A 26,619-nucleotide genomic window follows, 5' to 3' on the forward strand; every position below is an offset into this window, starting at 1 on the left:
GAGCTGGTCTCGTCTCATTTTGTCTCCGTGGAAACAAAATAATGCATGGGTGAGTTTTTTTTTTGCTTTTTTTTTTTTTCGTTTCTTTTCTCATAAAAAAAATGAACATCTGAATGCATCAATAACAAAGGGTTGCTACCAGAGGAAGTATTGCAAATAAGCAGAAGATTTTTTTTTACCCAAGAAAGAGTTTAAGCTTTTTTATATTCTCAACATATTAAGGTAAACTATTAGCCTGTAACAGGCACTATCACACTAAACATGACAATTATTATGCAATAAAAGGCTATAGGGCTTTTTATAAGCAGTCATCTTCTAATATCTCTCTCTTGGCGAACAGCATTGATCAAAACGTGCTGTTGTTTTTGTGTTTAACTGACTCCACAACAACGTTTCAGAATCCAGCTGCTTTAATTCATTGCGTCCTGATTCCGACGTGACTGTCGGAAATAAAACCTGAAGCCGTAATGAAAGCAGCGCCGTCTACTGCCATTCATCAGACGAATACACTGACGATCACCAAAGGTAATTTGACTAATTAACGAGAGCAGATGAAAAAAACAAACAAACAAACAAAAAAACCACAAATCAGTAAAATGATTTGGTGAGGCTGATGTAAATGTTTGAACATGAGTAACTTGTGGCTCCCTGATTGACGTGTTGTGATGTTTGCCAGTGATTGTGTGATTACTGAGCTGCAAAGACAGCACCGAGTGGGAGCTGCTGGTTTCTTGCCAATACAGAAGAACAAAACTGTTCTGTTGTCATAGCAACTGCCTGCACAGAAAACACAGTGAAGTTCATGGAAAGTCAAGAAGAATGACATTACCAATGATGATGATGGGTTTAAGGCGGGGGGGTGGAGGGTAATAATCAGTTAATCTCTGATTATTAAACAGGAAAGAACCTTGATTATAAAACCTGATGGCATTGATACATTTTTTCCTCCCACTCTTCACACTGCAGTATGAAAATAAAGTCCGAACCACTAAATGAACAGACAGTAACATTTTCATTGATAAATGATGCATTTAAAATGTGTGAAGGGTTTACATCAGTGTAGAAAAAAAAAAAAAGAAGTCAGATTGCTGTGCAATTCATATTACGTTTTTGACATTTAAAGTGCAAACTGGAGCTAATGTGATAGACAAGTTGCATCAACAATGTAACTTGATCTGCAAAGGCTTTGCCTGCCAACTTGTTGGCAAATATGTGAAGAGTACAATGTGCTTGTGGCGGTGATGTGGACAAGACGTGGCTGCGAAGCTTATCGGAGCAAATCGGCAAACAAACAGATCCACCGAGTGAAAACCTTTTTCTTAAACGAGTAGAATTTTGCATTAAAAGGTTTACAACCCTTTAAAAAGAAAACAAAAAGTTGAGCGGATGTACGTGATACGAGCAAAATAGCCCAAGGAGGTTGGCAGCACATGTTAAACAACAATTAATGTTTAAAATACAACTTAAATGCTATTTTGTAATTGTATGCATTTCTTTTTTTTTTTAATCTGTTTTATAGCGTCTCACAAAAACATTCACAACTTTTGAATTTTTTTATTTTTTATGTTTTGTTTAATTTACAAACTAGTAGGGGGTTTCTCTGGATTCTTGTTCTGCTAAAACTCGATGGTACTTTCTGAGTTTGTTCTAGATTTTGGAAAATAACAGGAGTTTCTCCAGGTGAGGGGGCGTGTGTTAGTTCCTAACTCATGCTTACTGTAAGTACGTTGCAGAGCACAGCCAGAGCACAACACGATGTTACATTTCTGACAATGAAGGAAGGGAAAAAGGATTTGGATGGGACCAATAGCCAGAGAGACGAAGAAGAGGAAGAGGAGTAAGGCTGCCCGGCGGAGCAGCTAGGAGGCAAACGGGGCCTCACGATGACCGAGGCTGGCCAAAGGACGCAGCCAAACGTCGGGAGAACAACTGTTTTCCTCGTTGACACAATTATTTAGGATTGTGAGAAAGTGACGGGCGTGCAGGTAACTCATGGTGTTTTATTTGTAAAAAAAAAAAATAATTTTGAGGATGATTTAAGAAATGAAATAAAGCTGCAAGAAGTTTGCCACAAGCCAGGTGAAGGACACAACCACCACACGGTCAGATGAGACCAAACAGGAATTCAAAACGCATACTCATATTCAGATTGCTACCATTTATCAGATGTCAAGACTTTACTCATTACAGCTGCTTCTTTTTAGGATTTTTCTCTTAAAATCATGTCACCTGCACCCGCCCCCTACCCCCCCCAGGAATCCATCCTTGGCTGCTGTTTTCTGACAGCCACAACCTTTCAGCCTGTTTATCTGCTCCGCTTCATTCGTTTTCCTCCTGAAAAGCTCCAAAAGCCCCTCGCTGTTTTTACTCACTCCATCTGCTTCTGCCCTCGGGTTCCTCTCCATTACCTGTAACACCAGCATACTAATTAGTTCAGCGGCAGCAGCAGAATTTGAACACATCTTGAATTAATGTGCACAGGCAGCAGAGAAGTGGGCTAAAAGAACGACTGAACAAGTTAAATGAGGCAAAACAAACCATTATTGTCAGTAATACGGTTTATCGGCTCTGTCATTCGCTGCGCCACTCATTATTTATATGAGCGCCGTTGTTTTTGTCTGTCTCTCAGCGATTGGCCACTTGGGAAACTTAAAGGCATATAAAAACAAGCGAGAAGAAACAAACACAAGTGCCAGGATTTGCCTTTTATGAAATAAAACTCGCCTGTTGTGGGTGTGGAGTAAGGTGATTCCACAAGGCATTTTTGCGTTGGGATGATTTAAAGGTGACCTTGTCCTTGTAGCTGTTTGAGCCTCTTGACCCCGACTCTGCTGCTGGCCTTCACGACCAGGTGTTTGGACCTTCAGCGTGCACCGGAGTGGTTTCGTACAAGTAGAAAACAATGGATGGACGGAGGGTAGGATGTTGGGAACCCAATCACTCTAATACTCAAATCTGGAGGATGTTTTGTAATTTGCCTGACCCCATGATTTACTTACAGACTGCGCACTTTAGATGACAAAAGCTACCACCTCGACGTCATTCACATCCGAATCACATGATAATAAGATCGCATTAGGATGCCGGATTGTTGAGACCGAGCGCACGAGTAAACCAAACGGCATTAGCTCAACGTGGGACTCGGCTCAAGAAATGACTCTGCCCCCTAAACGATCTCCATTAACGTCTTATGCATTCTGTGTGTAATTCAGCCACAGTGAGCTGCTGCTGATGGATATTATGCATGGGAAGAAGTGTGTTTATGTGACAGGCAATTAGCCAATTTGTGAGGGGTTTCTCTGGTGTCAGGGGTGCATGAAGCCGGAGTTCGTGTTGAGTTAATTGAAAGTGGTAACCGTCCTAATGGAGTGTGCCGGGCTAAATAACGGGAAGAGTTTTAACCTGATATCCATGGATAAGGAGTGTAGCTTACTTTCATCATAATACAGGCCATCTATTGTTCCTGTGGGTGTACTGCCTTTAGCAAACATTTAGATCAAAAGTGGATTTGGTTTTAATTCCCTGGAAAAGGAAGAGGTCAATGAAGAGTTTCAGCGCAGTAAGGGAAATTTATGCCCCCCCGTCTAAAACGAAGCCGAGACCCACCGGAGAAGAGGAGGGGGTAGAGGAGAGATAGCGAGGACGAAGAGGAAGATTTGTTTGGAAAATATGAGGCAGAACGATAAAAAAAAAAAATTGGGGAGAAGTCTCTGAAATTCAGAACCGAGGCAGCAGCAAAAAGACCTGGATATCTAACCACTGCCAGGCCCTAGAAATTGGTAGGTCAGCAAGCTATTGTGGCCCTGTTTAGAAAAGATGAAACTGAATAAATTCAGATGTGCACAAACCACCAAACTTTATCGTCTTTTAGTCACAAGAAACAGTTACATCTTACCACTTGGCCTCTGTGCACTTTTCTCTTTCAGTAAACTTGAAGCTGTCCGAGGCCTACGTTTGAAAATAGTTTGTGCTATTTAGACGTGGAAACACTTTGACTCATTCAATTCAAAACAGACCATTAAAAAAATGACAAAACATCAGAATATAATTAATTGATTGATTGATAGATAAATGGATAGACAGGTGGACAGACAGACAGTCTCATCATAGCGAAATGCTTTCATTTATCTGTGTCAAAACACGGATATCTTGTTGATTTCATGCCTCCACATCTCCATCTTTAAATATGCAAGTTTATACTGCTGCCTTTACCAATTATGGATGATGAGAGGCACCATGCTGGCTGGGCGTCACTGAAACACAAACTGTAAAATGTAAAATGAATTGGGAATGTTTGAGCTTCCTTAAAACCTCAGTTCCTGAGTTGGAACGGTTTCCCATCAACATTTTTTTAAAACAACTTGGATTTGGCATAATATTAAAATCCTCATAAAAATCTACTTTTCTGCTTCTGATTATGTAAACTATGTGCTCCGTGGTTTACATAGTCAGAATCAGAATCAATTTTGTTGGCAAAGTTTGCACAAAAAAACTAAGCATTTGACTTTGGGTACTTAACTCACTGATAATACCGTGATTACAAACTTCATTTCATCTGTTCGTCTCATTGTCAATATGCATCAAAGCCATTTACAGCATCTCAATTATGCTATTTTACTCTGACTTTTAAAATCACCCCTTTGTGTTTTTTATCTCACTTTTGTGAAATTGCATAATTAATCTTTTTTCTTTGCAGCCAAGTCTGCAGTTGTTCTTTTCTTTTTTCTTTTTTACATAAGATAAAAACACATTTATCAGTAATGAATGCACCAACTGTGGCACAGAAAAGAAACACAATTTACAGTAATCACTTCCAGCAGGTTATTTACTTTTTTATGTTATTTAAAAGTAGTTTTGAGAATTACTGCTGGTGTGATTTTGATGAAGACGGCTTTATTACTTTTAGTTTTACTGTGCTGAGCTCTACTGTACATCTGTCTGACATTACTTTTAATGCAAATTAAAACACTTAAGCCACCAAAAAGTTGCTGTTATGACAATTTTATTATGTCTTGTTAATCTCAAGTCAAAAGACAGATACAGAAAGTGGTCGTTTCTGCCCAAAAAGGAAATAATAGACGTCACAAAACTACACGTACAAACAGGACGGGGAGCAAATGAAGTCAGCTACCTTTCGTCACTCATGACAGGCTTGCAAAAACCAACTCAACCAAGCCAAATCTGCAGAGATCATCAGATGGGGTCGTAAAACGAAACACTGAGCAGTGCACACACAGCTGGGAGAGCAGGATGCTGGACCGGCGGTGTGTGAACGACCTGGCTGAGTTTGAGGCTTTTTCTGGCTTCGCTCTTTGTCTGAATCCTGCAAAAAAAGGCACATCACTGTGTAAAAAAAACAAAAAACAAAACAAAAAAACAACAACAAGCCAGTAATGAGATGATGCTCCACCATCTGCAGCGTGGCATCGTAAAGACGGGTGCAAACGCAGATTCATGGGTGAAGCTATTCAACAACCTGACTGCAATAAAGATTAGGAAGATAAACGGAAGTAGGAAGCAGATTGTCTTTTTGGATCTGGATACGCAGATTTGCGCGAGTCTCTGGGTGTTTTTCTTTCTCTTTCTTTCTTTCTTTTTTTTTGAGTGCAGCCTTCAAGAGATTAAAAACAGAACTTATTGAGGTGTCGGCAGAGAGTTAGTGACTGTCAGGCGCTAAAGCCAAATGTTGATTATGATAATCTTCTTGAACTTTGGCAGCGCCATCAGGCAATAATGTAGGATAATACCAGCGAACCACATTGATTCGCCACGCCTGCCAGATGAGCCCGATATTGATCCAAGAAGAAGGTTATGAAAAGCAGTCTTTCCAGCTCTCTAAATTCATCTACTCATCCCCGACTTGCACAACAAGAAGCACCGCACGTTGTTGGGTATTTAAGCATCTATTTGCATTGCGTATTGTGAGAAAATTCAGCTGGAAAGAGCGATGCTCTGCAGGGGTTTCTGTTGCATGCTGCTCCTAAATGTGATTACAATGCCTCACATGTATGAATACTTCTCATTTCCCACATTTTGCAATATTACAACCACACTCAGTACAGTTTCTTTGGATGTTATTCAACAGATCAACTCTCAGCAATGTAAGACAACATTTTTCTTATTTGTTTTCTGCATTATGTTAACATGTACAGGCCTGCCTCTGTCAGTTTTGATCTTTTTTTTTATGGTTGAAGAAAGATATTTTTGAAACTTTTTAGAAACGATAAATGCAAATATCATTTAAATATATATTTTTTATTTGGACAGGAGCCATGAATCTTAAACTTGATCTTTTTTCTTTTTTTTTTGTAATTTGCATGGCTAGAAGAAACATTTGTCACTGAGGTAACAAAGTTGGATTTAGTCCAGGGATCCAAAGTCTGTCAATTGCAGCCCTGTCCATCATATAAAAACACCAATAATAAAATTAAAAAAAAAGTGAAAGTGTAGGCATAATTTTGCAGTATTACGTGACAAAATCCAGTTGGAAAACGTTTGATTCTGCAGAGGTAGGTCTGGGCTGCGTTTCGGTCCTGGATGTGAGTGGTTGTGACACGCCTTTCGTGGCTGCAGAGCAGCAGAGGAGAGAGCTGAAGGTCATTTCCAAAAGGGAGAGATTGAGAGAAAATTCCCGTTAAGCAACGCTAATGAGCGTTGTGCACAGAAACTCGCCATGCCGGGGCTGCAATCGCCGCTCAGCCAGCCAGAACCGGGGTATGGATGGGGGGGATGGGCATTAAAGAGATGAAATAATAAGTGTGATTGATTGTCTGATCCAAACAGAACCAAGTACGGCGGCGTCTTCAGGTGTTTTCGGAATAATAATGGAATGAGTCAGTCATCTATTAAAGGGCACGGGTGGAACAAAGCAGTGGGGAGAGACAGGAGACACGGCTGTGTGTGAGTGTTTCGCAGGAAACTTTGCTGTGAGGTGATGAAACCATCCGTTCACAAGTGAAGGCTCTGTGGCGGACCTTCAGGTTGAGCTGAAGGTTACATAGCTGAACAGTAGATGTATTCACAGACTGTTTGCTGCCAAAATAAACCCCCCACCCTCCCCTCCTCTATCGCATGTCTTTTATCCCTCCCACTTGTCTGTCTCTGCTGCTCTTCATCCTACGCGGCTTCTCTTGCGCTGCTGAGGGATTTGCCCTTGGCAAACCCGCTTTGTTTGCTTCAGCCAGAAATTGTTGGAACGTCAAGAAAAGGAAAAAAAAAAAGAAAAGAAAAAAAAGAAAAACAGGAGCAAAACTGCATTATTTTTCTTCATACAGTATTCTTGGCACAGGAGAGAATGACTTGCCTCTTCACCCAGATTTGGAAATGGATCTCCTCTGCACATAGAGGTCGTAAAATGGGTTTTGGAATAAAAAGACTGAAAGTATGTCAGATAAAATCAATGCTAACACGGAGAGAGAGAGAAGGCAAAGAGGTCAGCAATGTCATTGTTGCGCCGCTGTATAAGTTAGAAAGCTACGCTATGGGTTGAAAACTGCTTAAAAAAATGTCAAGCATCCTTCAGAATTACTGTTTTATTCTTTTAGAATCAGTTCACAAATTCATTTTAAAGGAATTGCTTAGAGCACCAATAATTGTGGCGCTGAAAGACTAAATGTGGTGCAAAGTGCTTTAGAGGTCTCTAGACTATAGATTAAGCACTCTACAGGCAAATTACCATTTAATTCTGCAACCAAAGAACAATTGGGAAAAAAAAGTTCACAGTTAAAAAACGTAAGTTGTATTGATTGCATTTATTTAGTATAAAATAAACTGCTCCAGCAAAAGAAAAAAAGGAATTTGACTTGCTTATAATATTAATATTTTATTCTTTCTTATTTTTCTGCCTTGCATAATAAGCGGTTTTGGCCACATAATGGCTTTGGAATAACTTCACAAACTCAAAACAACGAGTCCAGGCAAACAGGGGATGGATCCAAACAAGGGTTTCCTTTAATGACCATTTGTCTTGTAAAGAATATAATACAATAACAGTACTAGAATTAAGAACATACACTGATAAATATCAATAAATACTGCCGAGCCACATTCACACAGCTTCAGTCTTTTATATGTTGCATTTGTGTTTCACCGCAGAAACCTGCAAGCCGAGACGCTGCGCAGGGAACAGAGCCGTCAATGAAGTTTGTCTGTGTCGTAAATGCCCAGCTTCGCTTCGGGTTCTCCTGCAGTGTTGACCGAAGCGCCTCTGTGTATCTATTGCAGCAGTTTCACAACAGCAGCAGCAGCAGTGTGTGTGTGTGTGTGCGTGTAGGAAAGAGAAGAAAAAAAAGGGCTTTCACCGGCTGTGTGAATGCGGCCCAGAGAGGCTAAGCAACAAACAAACACACCCAGAGTATAAATGGATCGTAAGGAAAGGAGGAGAGTAAGGCGTGATATGTAACGGAGGAAAGAGAGGGGAAACATCTGTCCGCTGCGTTTGTCTCAGTCATTCTCACTCAGCGGCAGGAACACGTTTCCTTTCATCCGTCCGTCCCGCTTCTTTTCCTGACAATGATAAATCGTCTCAACTCAGTTTCAGCGGCGCGATGCCGCACAGACGCCGCTAGGGGAAAGGCCGGAGAACGAAACGGGAGCGGAAGAGAGTTCGGGAATGAAAACGACCAAAAAAAAAACAAAAAAAAAAAACGTGAAAACGGTGAACGCTAAGAGGAGAACTGTGTCTGTTTTCCTGTCATTTAGAAAACACTCAGCAGTCAGTCGATGCGATTGCGCCGTCGATGCCATTGACAGACTTAATAAGAGCACAAGACAGACCGTCTAATCATGAAATCAATAGTCTGTCTGTGCGCGACTGAAGGAGGACGGCAGCCGCTGCATCGCCGTCATCGTGCTGTCGTTACCGACTCTCTTTTTACAGCATGCGCCTCCTTCAAGCTGCTTCTTGACAAACGGACAAGGTGGAGTGTCGGCCCATCTTCCGACTGAAACCGCAGCTCGATTGATTCAGACGGACCTTTTGTTGAAAATCCCTCCATATTTAGCCACATCTCAAAGAGCTAAATAATCGAGCTGATTCATGGAAATTTCAGGCACGAAGACGCCCTGAATGTTTCACACCTCTCTTCGACTCAACGAGCAAGAAACAGACCAACACCGGCTCCCACCAAGGAGTCGCTCCCGCCTCTAGCCTGAGAGACAGCTGGCCGAAACATCTTAACAAGCTCACTGTTGTGATTATGATTTGCAATGATAAGGCTTTGTGGCCGGCCGTGTGTTTGTCTGCCCTCAGGCCTCCGACTGTAGCGCCCGGAGAGGAAAAGGCGAGCCGAGTGGGAGTGAGGAAGATTAAAAGGAGGATTTTTGAAAGGAACCAAACGCTGTGTTTGAAGTCAGAGGAAGAACTGGTGTGTGTGTGTGTGTGTGTGTTTGAGCTCATTTAACATGTTTGAGGTGAAACTTTTGTTGTTGTTTTGTATTCCTGTGAGAAAAGGTTGATGGCTGGATTTAAAAGAGGGCATCTCTTTGCGTGAGGAGAGCACGGTCTGTTTTTGCGTCACAAAAAGATCCGCTTTAGTCACGTCGGTTTTGGTTTCTCCAACGTGCTCGCCTCGTGGATTTTAGGCTCAAAGCTCGAGTCGGTTTCTTACAACTTTATCACATTATTCTTACTTTTTTTTTTTTAGGTCTCGTCCCAGCTGTAATTACCCTGTCTCTCAGCATCAAGTTTGCAGCGAGAGGGCCTTCCATCTGCCCTTTTATTCATCCACCTATGGTCAATCTATTTTACAGGAGCGACGGGGAGAGAAAGCAGCCTGACATCTGCAGAGCGACAGGGGTTTGATGGCTTTGACAGCCACCATGTACCCTCCTCTGACTGTCCATCAGCATTACATTACCCTTCCCCTGTCATGGCAGCTCCGTGGTTGGGCTGATAATGCAGCTTGTTAATTAGGCATGCAGGAGATTAATTGAACCGATACAAAGGTGTAAGATTACTGTTATTGTCCTAGCCAAGGTGACAAGAGGCAAACAAAGGCAAAGATATCATCTGCAAATAGCAGACTTCGCCTTAACGCTGCCCGTAACATGCAGCACGTAGCGAAATCATCCGGTGGACCGACTGGTGAACAAGAGTTTGGAAACGGAAAAAATCTCACCTCATTCTGACTGAGGAACGTGCCGCGCTGAAACGCAAGTGAGCAAAGAAGACTGAAAGCTAGTTTTAGGTTATTTAATGTGTGTAAAAATGATGCAGAAGTGTAAGAAGCTGTTTGAGATATATATTTTTTTTCAAAGACACGTTGAGACAAGTCGTGGTAGGTCCAGGCTGCAAGAAAGCGAGCGAGAGCAAGACATTCAGCAGAAAGTAAGCCGTTTTCATCCTTTTGAGCTTTCCACTCCTTGTCTCTGTAGAATAACAATGTTATACTGCAAATATACCTTCAGACACAGGTATATGTTTGCCATGATAGCCATGGTAACTGCCCTTTTTGCTAATATAAAAGATACAAAAGACAAAACACTGCATAACATGGCCTGGTGGTAGAGCACAGGCTCCGCACGCTGAGGCTGCAGTGATCAGTGCAGCTTAGTTTTACCATTTACTGCTCGTCTTCCTCTTCTCTCTGTAAAAAAAACCTTAAATCGGCTTAAGTCAGGATCTGTAAGTACAAGTTTTACAAAAACCACCGATAAAAAAAAAAAAAAAATCAGGCACAAAATTCTGATCCATGCAACCTCAGGTAGGACCTACAGTACTGAAAATGTTAACGTTCTGTTAAAAATAAAAAAATGTAAAAATGAAGAAAAAGAGGATGAGCAAAGATGGATGAATCCTTCAAAAGCACAAAGGTACTAAAAGAGTAAGAAAAAAAGGATCCAGCAAAAGACAAAGAAACATCAAAGCTAGACATGCCGGAATGAGGGTCATAATCCCACAAGCACAAACCTCGAGGGTCGGCTTTAAAAAGAAGAGCAACGATTTATCTGGACAGTAAAGCTGAGAGAAGACAGAGCAAAGCGTTCTTCTTCTTTCTTTTTCAGTCCCCCTCAATCTCCTCTTTAAAGCACGACACGCGCCACGGCCGTCTTCAGGTGGGAGTTTCTGTCTGACCCAGAAACGGCAAGCCTTAACCTCGCCGACCCTTTCCGTCGTCGGCCGCCATCACTCTTCTGCTTCGTGAAAACACACGAACGTCGAGTTCCTACACACGACGACACAGCTTCTTATTCCCAGTGATAATGTTCGACCCCAGTCGGTGCAGCTCTGACAAATGGCTTCACATCAGTCAGTATAAGTCTGAGTTGGTTATGTCTGTTCAACTCAGTCGACTGTTAGGGGGGACAATTTTACTGACAAATTGATAAAAACTAATACTACTAAGCAACCTAATGTGATGTGTAACTTATCTGATAAAAATCGGGTTGGATCCATCTTCACTTTTATTTTATCATTTTAATTGCTAGAGCAACACTAAATACATGTTAGTAGGAAAGTCAACACAAGAAACAGAAATCCACCAAATGTGTTAGCCATAAGAAAGAGGTTATATCATAACAATGTGTTTGAAGATTGATTATAAAGAAAAAAAAAAACAAAAACAAAAAACAAACAAATGGGGATTGAATGCATTTACTCTGATGAAACATGAGATGGTTTCTGACACAAAACACTCAGGAAAATCTGTCTGATAAGTTGGTTATATCAAAAACAGCTGATAGGGCAAATCATCTGTTTCCTTTTTATATATGTAAAAAAAATTTGCACAAACATTTCCTGCTCAGTGGAGGTATAAAGTACTTTTGCTCCAATTAGAGTTGAATATGTCTCTCACCATCAGTCTAAATTTCTATTCATTCATGTATTTATACAACAGGGCTGACTTACGAAAGTAAAACGTGATCATGTGGAACGTGATCATGTGGAACGTGATCACGTGGTGTAACTTGTGATAAATAAACCAATAATTCAAAAGCGTCACAGTGTTTCTGCTTTACTTTGCAGCAACCAAACCCAGATAATGAAGAATCTGTTTAGCTGCGAAAAAACAAAAACAAAAAAAAACTTCCATCTTAACAAGTATTTCCTCTGAACAACATCTGCAGGGTTTCCAGCAGATTTGTCGTTATGGAAAGCTTGAACAAGAGTTGGTTTATCATTTTTCTCTGAACATCCAAGCTGATTTTTCCGTCGTCTTGAGTGCGACTGTTAAATCGCTGAGGCTCGTTTAGGTGATCTGGACAAGACAAACGGATGAACAGACGGATGAATTTGAGAAAATCCGCTTGACATTTAAACTTCAAACATATTTTCTTACTAAATCCATATTACAATGATACTCCTGGCGCGACGCACGTTTGTAAACTTTTCGCCGGACCTCAGTGCTTCCGTGGTGGGATTTTAATCACTCGCTAAAAATGTTTAACTTCAGCAGATAAAATCTTAGTGACTCAACATATCTTTGCGTGGAGCCTTGAAAAACTGTCTTAAATCTTAGGACCCTCGCCGTTCTACTTCCCCTTCGTTGTGACGCCAGAAAACAAATGTTGGAAGTTTTGAGCTGAGTTGAGACAATCGGTATCAAATGTGCAGGTTAACCCTGGGAGTGACGGGGAGTGGGGTGGGGAGAGGAGGTGTCGGCACACCTTCAACCGTTCGAGATGGCTCAGATGATTTATTTAGGTGAGCCAGAAATCAGAGCCACTATCCATTTTTCCTCTGGGCTTTCATCATCTGATCTAAAGCAACTGTCTCACACCGACAAGAAAAAATACAACGCTAACAATTCAAATAACTCAATTACAACCGCCTCTGGTTCAAAAATCAGCTAAATCTGTGTCAGAACGACGCAGCGGCGGCGGCGCTGCCAGTCCGCAACAGTGTCTTACAAAGGGGCAAAACCGAAAAGCAGCAGAATCAGGAGATAAAACACAGAGCATTTGTAAAAAATAACTGTTCGATAGACAAAAGGCTCAAGTCAATATCACGACGTCTCCCATTGACTCGTCTGACTTTGATACGGCATTTCCAGTGATGTCACCCCTATTTACAGTTCACACTAAAACCACTTCTCGCCAAAGAAAGTCCATACTCAAACTGAAAATGTTTTTATTTTTTTTCTTCCTCTTTTCGTTCTCAAAAAAACAAAAAACAAAACAAAACAAAAAAATAGGTCAAGGGCTGAGCTCAAAGAAAGGGAGAGCAACTGGATCATCTGAGAGGGTAGAGGACAAGACAAAAGAGCTGGAGCCCAAAAATGAAACAAAGAAGAAGAAGAAGAAGAAGAAGAAGGGATGTCAGTGTGGTTGTTAGAGTCCTGGCAACACCTGGCAGCACTTTGGCAGGCATCAGAGGGGACTAATAAGCAGGTTGCCTCTGTGCACCAGGCGGTGAGGAGGTGGGTGGGGGAGTGAGGGCAGAACAGAAAAAAACAGGGGCGCGGGGAGTTCATGGGCTGAGAGTTTGAAGCGGTATTTGGGGAAATGAGGACAACGGGGGAGACAGGCGAGCTGCAGGTTGCAGCAGAGAAGAGAATAAAAAAAAAAAGAAGGAGGGTGCCAATCTTTTTTTCTTGTGTTTTTTTGGTTCAGAAGCGGGCGTGGTTGTGGCCTTGGTTGAGCTCCCCTCCGTGGTGCCCCCCCTCTCTGTGGCCATGCCGCTTGTGCTTCCTGCGCTCCCTCCTCGCCTTGTGGTGGTGGCGTCGGTAACGATGGGCCCGCCGAGCTGGCGAAACGAGAGAGAGAGAGAGAAAGAAACAGTGTGATTTATTAAAGTAGAGTTCTAGAGTTAAAAAAAGAGAAAAAAACCTGGAAGACAGACATGCATCCCAGGGGGAACATCACAGGCTTTCAGATGGATTGTCGAAGGCGGTGGAACCAGGCAGGACGCAAGGGAGAGGGGATCAAAGAGCAGCAAGGTCAGAACGTCCCATTCTCCGTGCAGAGCCTGAAACGCTGAGGGGTTATCTGTTTAATCTCACACTGCGTGGACCGGGCGCCTATAAGCAAGGGGCGCGCCGAGATAGCCACCCACTCCCATCCCTCTCACAGAGGTGAGAGCTCATCCCGGGGCGGCGGTGTCAAATCGTATCGGTCCGACGTGTCATCTGCGACGAACGCTTACACATTTTCTAACTCGCGGCGCGTCAAAACAGCCCGCTTCCACAGATTAGGAGTCAGAAGAAGCAATGGCGTCTTTATCAGTTTGAGCAGAAAGCTACATTATTTCAGTGTTTCATCATTACTGTCACTCTCTGAGCAACGCGAGCCTCGGCTTGTGGAATATTAAAGTGAATCTTGCTCCTTGCCTGTCCTCTTGACTTTCTGCTTCCTGTGTAGTCTGAGAGTCAAATCTGATCAGAACAAAATTAACTCTGTAAACGCTAAAAAAGGGGAAGGTGTGCGACGGAGGGAGGACATTTTAAATCCAGAGTCAGCCCTCCGGGGCCGGAGTCCTGCTCGGCTCACTTCTCTTCCTGGTTGTAGTTGCTACCTCCTCTGCATGCTCTGCAGAGGCCTGCAAATGAGCCATCATTTGACCGAGGTGTGTTGGACCAGGGGAAGACATGTAACATGCAGGACACCGGGTCAAACGTGTATTTCTAAAAATCTTTTTCTCAAAGTGATGTTACTGTGAAACAAGTAACATCACTTTAATGCGACAGATTTTATGTCTGTCGCATAAAATCCCATGAAAATACACTGAACACAGTGATTGGAATATAACAGAATGTGAAAGGGTTTAAGGTCGATGAACGAGTACCTGACTATTTAATTCCTGGGTTTTTGCATCATGAACATGCAAAAAAGAGCGAAAAATGCTGAACATTAAGCACACGTCTATTCCATTGCATTGAGTCTGAACCTGTTGTAAAACATGTTTTTAAAGGGGGAGGGGGACAACCTTGAGCATAACGCACTTCAAAGGATACCCAATCACTTCTGAGCAAGCCCAGGGGAATTAATTCAGGCCACAGCCACGGTAATGTTTTTTTTGCTTGCAATTATTAATAATGAGAGCAGGGCTGGCGAGCCACAACGCTCACAGTGACAGCCGAGCCTCAGGGCTGCTAATGTAGGTTCGATGTTCGGGACCCGTGGCGGGGAATGCGCTAAAAATAAAACAAACCAAAGCACGGCTTTAGGTAACGTCTGCGAGAACCGTGCTGTGCAAAACTCACATCTTATGCAGATGATTTTGGGTCGGTCCCACTTGCCGTTGGCGCGACACTTAGCAGTGGGAACATGGCGCTGCAGGAAGCCGTCGCCGCACTGGTAGCGCACTATGGAGTGGATGTCGTAGTGGGAACGCTTCCGGCCAATTAGAAAGGCATTGTCCACGCTGGGAGGGGCGCCGCAAAGCACTGGGGAGAGACACAAGGGAGCACAAAGAGGGCAAGTTCAGAGCAGAGGAAAACAAGGACGAAAGAAGGCAGCTTGGACCTGAACTGAGCCGAGCACGACGGTCCTGGATTAATCAGATTTATGCCAGCATCGGGTACGTGCTCACAGATGCCTCCAAAAGACCAAGCGCCAATGCTGATGCGGACAAATGGTCAACAACATGTAAACATGGATTTATTTTTATTTTTTTTTTTCCAGCATTTGAAGCTCAGAAAGATTAGGAGAAGTGAAAAAGTAACTTCACAAACACATTCGAGAAAAAAAAACCCCTGATAACTATAAACCAAAACAGGTCATACAGCAAAATATTATACAGATAAATCATACTGCAAAAACTAACCTTTACTTTGCTACCTCCCCTCCCCCCAATGTTATTGGAATCTAGTTGTAGTAAAATTCACTAAAATTACTGGTGTGCTACAATCTTTATTGGAAAATGTTCTTTTAGCCCATTTGAATATTTATGTAAACAGTACCTTATAGTGCTAACGCTATAACTACCTTATAGGTTTAACAGCTAAACTCAATAAGCTGAATAACTTGGCTACCAAACATTGTTCAGATGTTGATGTGCAGCTGCTTTAATGCTTTAAACACCCATTACATTTTTGATGAGTAGGCACTCTCTGTCATTTAGAGCAGTAGAAAAACAGGAGAATAAATTTTAATATCTTTAAGATATAAAATAATAATAATAAAATGTGCTCCTGGTTTCATAACAAAGCAATAATTTGAAAGAAATAAACTAATAATGAAGAAATGAAAAGATTATGCTCTATTGCATGTGTGCCTTGTCTAAAACATAGATGTCACTTCTTTTGCAAAAAAAAATATAAAAACATCCTGTCTTACTTCCTCCATCGAGATTTTTAAAAATAGTTTCCAAGTTGTCTGCTTTAGCTAGGTTACACCGCCCTCTTCATTACAGAAGTAGTCTTTAAATTGTGAGGACTATATGGGTTCATCATCCCTACAAAATCCCAAATTTAAGGACACATACAGACACACGTTCAGACTTTGGCTCACGGTTTTCTTAGAGCATTACCGCACTGAAAACATCATAATCTGGATTTCGTTTCTGCAGGACAGCAAAGTTGGTGTAAGACTGAGTGTGAGTGGGCGCCTGTCAAGGTAAAAAAAAAAAAATGCAATTTTGACATAAGGGGAGAGGAGCGAGGATGAGAAAAATGTTTACAGAAGCTGCAGGAGATAGGACTGACACGCTGTGCAGAGACTGACGGGACTGGAGAGCCACAGGGAAGCACTCCAGCAGCCTCCTGCAGTGACGCTGGATGGGCTGAGGCTGTCTGGTTACAGGAGTCACAGAGCTGACACTCAGCTGTCACCTGCTTCACATTTAATGTGCATCTATTCTACACTTAAAAAGCTAACAGCTCACAGTTAGGTCTCATCTAAATGTTGGTGATGGACATTCGTGACGCAGTCAGTTCTGAACTAATCGCAATGGTACAGTTTTATTTCGTAGTAATCCCAAACTGCATGTCTTTTCTAGGCAGAATTGTACTAAAAAAATAACAAAAAATCATCATCCTCATCAACAACAACTTTTTGTAGCGCTGTAACACCTGAGACAAAGTGCTGAACATCGCTAATAGATAAACAATATAAAGAAAACATGCATTTAGACAGACAAAATCTATACGAAAAAAAAAATGTTACTAAAAAGTATTGTTAAATCGACTTCATTTATTCAACAAGTGAGAAAAATCAAACGTTAAGAACTAACTGTTTTTAACAAAATCGCGTCATCAAAGCTTTTGGTACCTTTGCTGTTAATACTTTGCACAACCGATCCTCAACAGGACAGCATTCGGTTTTTGTTCAGACTTGTTGGTCCACTTTTGTGTTTGCTTGTTCATACTTTTTGAATCAACCTATCGAAGCATATCAAGTAGGCCAATAGGTACTCATACGCATTTTTAGTTCTTTTTTTTTTGGTGGAGTTCACCAGATTTCTTTCCATTAAAAATGTCCTACTGTGTAAAAAGTTAATGATGGGTCCGCGTGATTTTTCACGAGATTCGTCGCTGGTCGATCAGCCGCTGGCTCGTCTAACCAGTATCAGTGAAGCTGAAGAAACTCTACATGTTAATGTTTGTGATGGCAGTATAAATATGACCTTTTTTTCCCCCTGGGATCACTCATAACCAACCAATGGCTGTTTTGGAGATTTAAAAAAACCTCAAGATGTCGCCACTGTTTGCAGTCCTCCAACTGTGAGTTTACCTCACCTAACATCCTGGTCACTGACAAGACAAACACAATACATGTCGTCCAACTCGGTGATCAGCAGTGATGAGAAATGTCCTGAGTCAAGTCATATTTATAGTCCAGAGAAACAGAGGGCTACTAATTAGTCGTAAATGAATGAAAGCAAGTATAAATGAAAACGCTTGACTTTCATTCAGTGATTCTGCTCAAAACAATTCCTTCCAGAAGACGGGATTTTCCTCCAATGAAGAAATGCACTCAAATTAAACATCCCGTTTTATACATTTTTCATGCACGACTTTGCTGCCGCAATAAAAGATTAATATATTTTGAGGCGTTCTTCACATTACGTTACCATTAAATGCGGCATGGTGCCGATAAACGTGGCTCTCACTTCAAATACTGTCTGACAGTCAAACTACCACTGATTTGAACTTTATTTGCGCGTCACAGGAATAAGCAAATACGCAATCAGGGTATCTTTGTAAGTTTTGGCAATGTGAATGATTCAACAGCCTCTAAAAGGCGAAGCGATATCATTAATTCAGACGGAAATCCCAATGCCACATTTACAGTTTAATGGGTTGTGAAAGAAGAAGGGAAGGGAAAACCTGACTCTTTCTGACACAGGAAAATCACTGAGTCAACAAAGACGGAGGGCTAAAAGGCAGTTTTCTCTTTGCCTACAAGCCTTTTCCCCACGTGGAGTGTTTTTTTCTTTTACTTTCTTTTTTTTTCTTTTTTTCCATTTTGCAGTGATGGCAAGACGAGTCAGATATACTGAAAGATGGATGAAAGAAAATGTCACTAAACCCAGAAGAAGCAACCAAAGCAGAGATTTCACGGAGCACTTTTTAAGTCAGAAAAGGTCTTTGCAGCATAAAGCCCTGGATGTCAAACTCTTATAAGTCAGAATGAAAAGATCTACACCAGAAAAGCCACAAAAAAAAAAGTTGTTCACAAGGCAGCGGCAGACCGGAGGCGCAGGCGTACACCTGGAAACCGCAGGATTACCTAGACTACTTTATATATTTTCCTCTTGTGTTCAGGAATTTTACACGCATTTAAATAATATAAAAAAAAAATGTACACTTCATAAAGCTTACCAAGACACGTTTGTTTATGTTTTCTAAAAGTCGCATACATTGGATGTGTTTATTCATGCTGGGAGCAGCTACAGAGGTATTATTTGCGCCTTTATGCCTGTGTAGCGGGGGGTTGTCAGTGTGAAGCGGAGGAACGCGAAGAGCTGCAGACAGCTTGATGCTGGGTCCTCTCAGCGCTGCTTTACGGCCTCAAAGCATCCGCTCACCCACTGACAATCACGACAGGGAAAAAAACGAGAGAGATGTGAAGCGGCTGTATGTGTGCATTTTCGACCAGGGGAGAGAGAGAGAGAGAAGCTCACGTGGAAGAGCTTCATGTGGACAGATTCGCTTTTTTCTTTACTAAAAATGACCAAAATGCAAAACGCTTGTCTTTGTGAATGTTGCAGGTGACGGGGCTGCAGGGAACGACTGAGAGATGATGGTTTTGTTGTGCGGCGCTGTTAAAACACAGAGATACAAAGCGATTAAAAAAAAAAAAAACGTCCCGAAACCAGAGTAGGTCTGAGTCGTTTTCCTATAATGCTCTTGTCATCTCTCTGCAGTTTTTTACTTATTTAGATGAAAGTATGAATCTTTCTTAGAGCAAAAACGAACGCTAAATATATACACATTGCAAAAACACAAAACCTTAAAGTATTTTTGGTCTAGAATCTAGCGTAAATATCTTAGTGCGCTTGAAATAAGACCAAACTAAGTTCAAAGTAACTTTTTAGAAAGAAATGGAGCTTGTTTTAAGTAAAACATGTAATATTTCAGTGACAGATTACTTCACTTATAACTTTTTCATTACCATTAAGAAATTACTGATTTAATACTAACCTGTAATAGGTCTACGTTTCCAAATTTTCCTCAAAATGCTATTTAGTGGTGCATTATTGTCACAATAAAAATGGCAAAAAAAGAACATACTTTTACTAAAATAAGTTAACACACTCCATCTCTTCTACGAAAATGCAAAATGTAGAATTTGACATCAAGTTTAGCAACTTAATATCCTGTATTTGTAATGAAAATGTAATCCGAAGGTGAACAATTTTCCCAGTTTCAACAAGTAGATCAGTAATGAGGCTCGGTATTTGAACAGCATCTAAACAGACTGTTTTGTGAGGAGCCTGTATATACATATATATTTATATATAATGTTACTCATTTTAATCTCTTTCCTCTTCTGAATTAAACAGGAAAAAAAAATCATTGCCAGCTGCTTGATGCGCCTTCTTGACTGTCTCCCAGGTGGTCGATCAATGTCTGATAGGTTCATGTGACTTGAAGACAAACAGATCACCTGAGCGGGGGTAATTAGAAATCCGGTGGGGAACTCGCAGCGTGGCGCTGACAAACTCCACTGATCGGACAAGACGGCGCGCGGGGGGTAACTTGGAGTGAAGAGGGGGCTGACGGCGGGGAGCAGCGGGAAGATGAAAAGATTCTGGTGATTTCAAGTGACTGATTGAGGTCAGAGGTGGGCCGGATGCTGGGGACTTGTGACAGTGTGCTTCAGAGGTGGTGCAACACCTTCCTTGTGAAGGAAACAGCTCTGCGCTCATTCTGAAATAGAAGTAGGTCCGCCTCCGGAGGGCTCTCTAACGTTACGTCAGTGTTGCGGAGAGGCAGACTTGATTTGGTTAAATTATAATGGCTGTCTAGCTTTCTCCTTCACAGCTCTTTACTGCGACATCCTCAGCAAAACCTTTAATTAGTCGTGGATCCATTTGTGTTTTCGGTTTCTCGTCTCCGTTGCCATTTAAAACAACCGGTTAATTGCTGATTTATAGATCAGTCAAAGAGATGCTCAGAGAAATTCACTGTTGCAGGCCAGATAAAAGGTCAAAAAATCTTTCACCGACGTTTACCTGGTCGCACTGCCAGAAACAACCTGCGGTGTGGAAGTCGTCGCTAAGAGAAGAAGGCCCATGTGCCTTTGATCTCAAATGTGTCCTGTATGGAAATCAGTGGCAGTTTTCTGGGTGTAGCACAGAGAGAAACCTCAACAGGTGACAACAAGTTCACAAAGGGACAAACTAGTTCATATGTTTGCTCTGTTGTCTACGAAGACCAAGTTTTATGACAATAATTTATGAGCAGCGTGCTGAGAGCTGCCTAACGCCAGGAAAAGAGGACGATGCGAACGCAGGTAGGGAGACTCTGAAGAGCTGAACGTGTCCTGATTGAAGAGGCTCAGAGGTAATATCTACCTCCATACAGGAGGCGTGTGTAATGTAAAATATGACACAGTCAGGGTGTTCATAATCATCTTAAGGTTTTTTTTTTATATATCAATCCCTGAAGTTTAACAGCAGGAACACTTCTGAACTGATTTACATTTTAAAAAATTCACAGAAGAAACTTTTGCTCTCCTTTTTTTTTTATATATATATTCCTCATAATTGCACTTTTGAGTCTCAAACTGAACAGAGGAGCAGAGTTGTTTTCCGCCGTCTCCGTCTTGCTCAGCCCCTGCTCCTCGGTCTCGCTCTTTGAATCTGACGAATTTCTCTCCCGTCCTGCCGAGTGCCGCTTCGTACCGCAGCCCCAGGCTCTCACCTGTTCCCTTCTTGCAGACGTAGGGCAGATTGTAGTTGCAAGGCACGTCGTTCCATTTGCCGTTCTCGTGGGCGATCATTACCACGCAGTCCTCTCCTCCGGCAAAGAAATTGTCTGGCTGGTTTTCCCGCCAGTTTTCATATTGCTGCAGACGTAAAGAAAAGCACACACGCAGAAAGTTAATTAAGACAACAGCTGAATAAAAAGCGTGTTGAATGTTTTTTGATTATACAGTTTTATTCACTATGGGGAGGCAATAAGATCTCATTAAAACGGCATTAGATTTCTTGTCAAAGTGTCATCCATCTCTAAAAGTGATTTCTAGGTGTCTGCTGAAATGAGTTTGTGCTTTTTTGTCAGCTCTGAATATGAAGGGAAATGCTTTGAAACAGACGCTATGTTTGAGATGTTTGTTTCGAACAGAGAAAGGAAGTACTTCTCTGATATGCCGTCAGAATCAGCTAATAAAGATTTGGTGAGACTTGCTGCTAAAATTTGGTTACATTAACATTGGGAAATCCTCCGTTTCCTTAAAATAGCTTTTGTGGGAATACTCTGGGTTATCTGCAGAACAGATAAATGGTGCCAGAATGAGGTACAAATTAGGTAAAAACAATTTGCAAGCAGTCTGAGAAAACCACAGCTGGCATTTGATATAATCTAACTTCCTGCTACATTGTAGCTAAAGGGCCATTTCACTGTTTTTAAGGTGTCTGGAATCCACTAGATCATGTTTAATTTATTTTTACACAATTTGCAATTAATAAAACCTCTACGGATTTTGTGGAGAGAAAAAGACTTTGTATTTTTTTCAAAAATACAACCAAAATTCCACTTCTTCTCATTCTCATGAAACCAGGATTATGCAGTCTCATGCGCTTCAAGTAATCTTGTTCACGGTATTTGGATTTTTGTAAAGTTCTGTCTGCATTTACCGCTGTGTTTGTTTTCGTTGGTGTGGGCGATTTTCCAATATTTACCTTTAGTTTTATATTAGTGACAAATCCTGCAACGATGTTGGTAACAAATCACATCCTTCATATGTAGCATTTTAATCTCTGCTGGTTAGAAGTAACTGCGTCCTCACCAGGTCTGTCTTGTCCGTCCACTGAAAGTCGTCCTCCACCGTACGATCGTTCAGCCCGATCCAGGTATTGTCATGGCTCAGACCTGTGTCAGATGTAAGACAAACGAATAAATCAAGACTTAGAAATCTTATATTTAACCAACACTTTTGCTAAAATGTAATGGTGTTTCTCCAAGTCTGCCTAAAACACAAAGAATGTATGAGCTGAAATATCCAAATGAAGTTTCCTGGGTTAAGACTGAAGGTCTTCTGGCTGCAGCTGAGAGACAATAACAGGAACCAGTAATGTCTGAGACGCACTAATGGTGACTGTTGACTGGTTTGTTTTGTTTTTGTGAATGAAATTTCCCTAATGGAATTTTGGCTTAAACTCATTTGCATGTGTGGGCGTGCAAAAGTCCCTGCACATACTGTACGAATTAAAATTTCAATCACGTTGACGATTAACATCATTACTGGGTCCATTAATCTTGCTAATGGCTCTGAACCCTTTATTGCAGGGGTGGAGACACACATTTTCAACTGAGCACTTTTTTTCTTTGGAAATTTTGAAAAAAAAGAAAAAAAACAGAAGTGGTGGTGGATGGATGGCACTGTGGCCTCACTGAGACAGACAGCGAGTTGAACATTTCAGGATCATGCTGCTGGTGATCCTGATGTTATAACTCAAGTGGCGATAGAGTGCCGCTGGAGGGGGAAACGGAGGCGCTGAAGAGACGAGGCACCAAGAGACAGAACAGAGGATGTTCACGTTGAAACAAACGGCTGGTCGACAAACACACTGTACAGTGAGCCTGAGACAAGCAGAAGTATAGGAATCAGACACTCGTTTAACTAGAAAACTTGTAATTCTATATTTACTTACCATAAAAAAACAAAGAAATATGTATTTGCTTTAAATGAAGTAGGTGTAGCATACACAAGCTGAGGTTACTGTTTCTTTGCACAATATACAGAGACCCAGTTGTTGATAACACGGCTTGGAGGCACATCTGTAGACGTATTTCGTCTACAGATGTGTGGGGGGAACTGAACTCTGTCTGATTCGTTCTTGGATCAAAATCTCCAAAAGCCTGAAGGTGAATTGATCACCTTCAGTTTGTTAAGAAAAAAAAGAAAGAAAAAAAAAATCATTATCAAAAGGACAGTATCTGTCAGTTTTGCACAATACTTTTTAAATCAAAAATAGTGAATTATAAAATCAGTTTACTGTTGCTTTGACCATTTTCTCCCTTATCTAGCTAAATTAAAAGCTTTGAATAATAGACTACATGTCATCATTTTATGCTGATGCAGGTTTGATTTCAATCAAATCGTTTTATTCCAAAATTAATCTGTCATTTTTCTTTTTCCAAACTTCGTGGTTACGTCTCGACTTCAAAGGCCAGTAAGAACTCTGCAGTCATATATGTGTTGAGTTTTGGCTCCTCTGTTGAGGATTAGAAGTTTTCTGTAAAAAAAAAAAATAAAAAAATAAAAAAAATAATATAATCATAAAAAAATGATTAAAACACTTTCTCTCGCGAGTTTCTTCTGCACCTCCTGCATTTGTGAGAGTTCGTCACAATGTGCTCAGCGAATCTATTAGCGATAACAAAAGAAGTAGCACGTAAGCAAAACCATTTCAAATAAATATAGAGACTGCACTGCTTTGATGAAATCCCCTCCCAGGTCTGGTTTCTGTAGGTTTTCTCTCTGTGAATAGATTGTGACCTCCACCCACCTCTGATGAAACTCTGCTCTGCTGCAGTGTGGATGCTGGCCAGGTGACCGCTGTGCTCCCTGCAGTCCTTCTCGGCGTCCTCCCAGGTGTGTCTACGGCTGAAATACCTGTAGCAGTGGCCGTGAAACTTTCTCCACGAGTGCTCGCAGCCCTCGAGGTCTGCGAGAGGGGAGGGAGACAAGAAGCGTTAACTAAAAAAAAAAAGGCTCATCTTAAAATTTATGCATGCTGTTTTTTGTTGTTGTTTTTACACTGTAACAAAACAGAGAGAAGGAGAGTGCAAGACTATAAGAAGGGAGAGGTTATTAATCTTTTCAGATGTCTTTGTGTGTTCACACGGCCCGTTTCCTGTCTCGTGGCGTACGGGATTTTTCTTCTCTCGTCAATCTCTCCCCCCCCCATCTCCCCTCTTGCACCGTTTTGCCTTAAAGTACCCTTTGTGACACTGCTCTCTGCCTCCGTACCCTTTTCTGCTTTCTGTCTTCGACTCGACTTCTAATCCACCACAGATGCAAGCCGGCAGTGAGACAGCTTAGTCCAGTGGAAAGGCGTTTTAATCCGTTCAAATGACAACAATCCTTAGAAATGGCTTCCAGCGAGCGGCGCTCGCTTGGTAATTAAGCCCCGTCACAGTCCTGTCAGCGCACTTACTCTCCCTCCACCCATCCTGCTATCTCTTCCTCCTTCTCTCCTTTCATCTTTTACATCTGTTCCCTCCTCTGTCATCTCGGTGAGGGCTGCGTTGTGTCGCTGTGTAAAATGTGATGTGTGCGTGGCGTTCGGCTTAAGCTTTGCACCGTTTGAATGCTTTACAAGCGGGTTTATGCATAATCGATGGAAAGTCTTCTTTGCCAACGGTATGATAATCAGAAAAAGAGCCTAAGCTTCTCCAACAACAAATATGAAGCAACACCGCTGTTCAAGTTGGACCTTATGGGGCCCCCTTTAGTATGACGAAAGATCTAGATTTAACCGCGAAGGACACGAGAGGAAAAAGTGAAGTATTACACAATAGGATGTTTTGAGATGTAATCTGAAGTAAGAGCCTGAAAATCTCGCTCTCACTGCAACCTTTTTGGAGTACAGCGCCATAAAGATGAATGACATAGCTTCATCAAATGGAGTGGAGTGTGTTATTGTGACAAGGCCTGCCTCACGGGGTGAGATAAAGCACATTATTTGCGGCTTCGCAGACACGGTGTCTGCAATCTAAACAAAGTGAGTTTGGACGCAGAAATTCGCTGCGAAAAACATGAAAGGTGAAGGCACAACCGAGGTCAAAGTCTGAGTAACTCCGTAAATGAAATGATGGCAGGTCTGTAAAATGTTTGCACTTGAAATATCTTTTGACGATTTTTAGTAAGTTTTGTACAGTGTCACTTAATGCTTTGGGCGCTTTTGCACTGTTTGAAAATGCATCTATACCAGTGAGTCAGGCCCATCCTCATCCTTCATCTTTGTTAATTGCAAATTTTGTGGCTCGCTGCAAGATCCTCTTGAATACGAACTTTTAAGATTCACTGTGTTCTTCTGAGTCCAGACCGGATGCGTTACTCCTGCCGTATTATCTCAGTTTGAGCTTTTTCTGCACTTAAGGATCAACTGACCATTTGGGATTTTAGCTTCGTTGCTTTTTGAGTTTCCGCCAAGTGACCAAGTAATGATGACCTTAATCTATGAGAAAGTAGAGCAAGCTGTTGGTTTTGCTGTCGGTTTGAATTCCCCTCCTTTTTGCAGGGAGTAAAACCTTCGTCAGCAGAGACAGGGTAACTTCATAGTACTGGATTAACCACGGTTAATCCAAACAATTGCTTTTCTGTTTTGTCTGTTTCATACGCTAATTCACTCTTGAGCTCAGACCAAATATTCAGTCACAAACGTATTGGAGTGGCTCTTTCTGTCTGCTTCCTGATATCCATTAAGCAGGCCTGGAAGTTGCTCGTCGTAATTCTGTTGATAACTTTGATGTGGCGTTTTGTCTCATTAGTTCTCCTCCTCAGATATCTCCCGGTGATGAGAGATTTTGAGTCTCAGGTCCTCAAAATATGCTGAAAACATAAAACTCAATTAGCCGTCCTAACAGGTTTCACTTGCTCCCGGTACTCAGCGGCCCCTCCGGTCCAGCTCATTAATTCGGGGCAAAACGAAACTGGGTTCAACATGAGCTGAGACGCTCGTTCATTTTGGCATTCTGGATGCTAGCATTTAATCTTTCCCTGAAGACGTGGAGCTCAATCTTTTGTTAGACAGAATTAAGAAGTCACATTTTTTTTTCCCCCCACCGTGTTTTACCAAAAGCCTTTTTCTTGCTCAGAGACAAGCTGATAATGCGCTTCACTAGAAACGCTTGGGAAAAAAAAAAGAATCGAAAGAACTTTTACCGCTGTTTTTGGCCTCACTAATGACGCCAACAAGCAAAATAGAGATTTGACGAGTGGAAAAACTTGAAGAACTTAAGAGGAACGACACACAGATTTACTGAAGAGCAAGAAAGTTTGCAGAATGACCAAAAAAACAAACAAACAAAACAAAAATATAAAACAAAGGTCTGACAGGACACT

General features: G+C 41.6%; 1 protein-coding gene across 2 annotated transcripts in view; it reads right to left on the reverse strand.

Annotated features, from left to right (window-relative positions):
• Positions 1-7,926: 7,926 nt before the first annotated feature.
• ncanb (neurocan b) overlaps positions 7,927-26,619 on the reverse strand; it is a 157,067-nt gene continuing 138,374 nt past the window's right edge. For both annotated transcript variants that reach the window (XM_007570033.2, XM_007570032.2), the window contains exons 12-16: positions 24,059-24,217; positions 22,336-22,418; positions 21,249-21,393; positions 15,141-15,323; positions 7,927-13,684 (exon numbers count right to left, since the gene is read on the reverse strand). In XM_007570033.2, the coding sequence (XP_007570095.1) occupies positions 13,548-13,684; positions 15,141-15,323; positions 21,249-21,393; positions 22,336-22,418; positions 24,059-24,217 (707 nt within the window). In that variant the 3' untranslated portion in view covers positions 7,927-13,547. The remainder of the gene's footprint in view (positions 13,685-15,140; positions 15,324-21,248; positions 21,394-22,335; positions 22,419-24,058; positions 24,218-26,619) is intronic.

Source organism: Poecilia formosa, unplaced genomic scaffold (genome assembly GCF_000485575.1).
Source record: "Poecilia formosa unplaced genomic scaffold, Poecilia_formosa-5.1.2 Scaffold254, whole genome shotgun sequence".
Lineage (NCBI taxonomy): Eukaryota > Metazoa > Chordata > Actinopteri > Cyprinodontiformes > Poeciliidae > Poecilia > Poecilia formosa.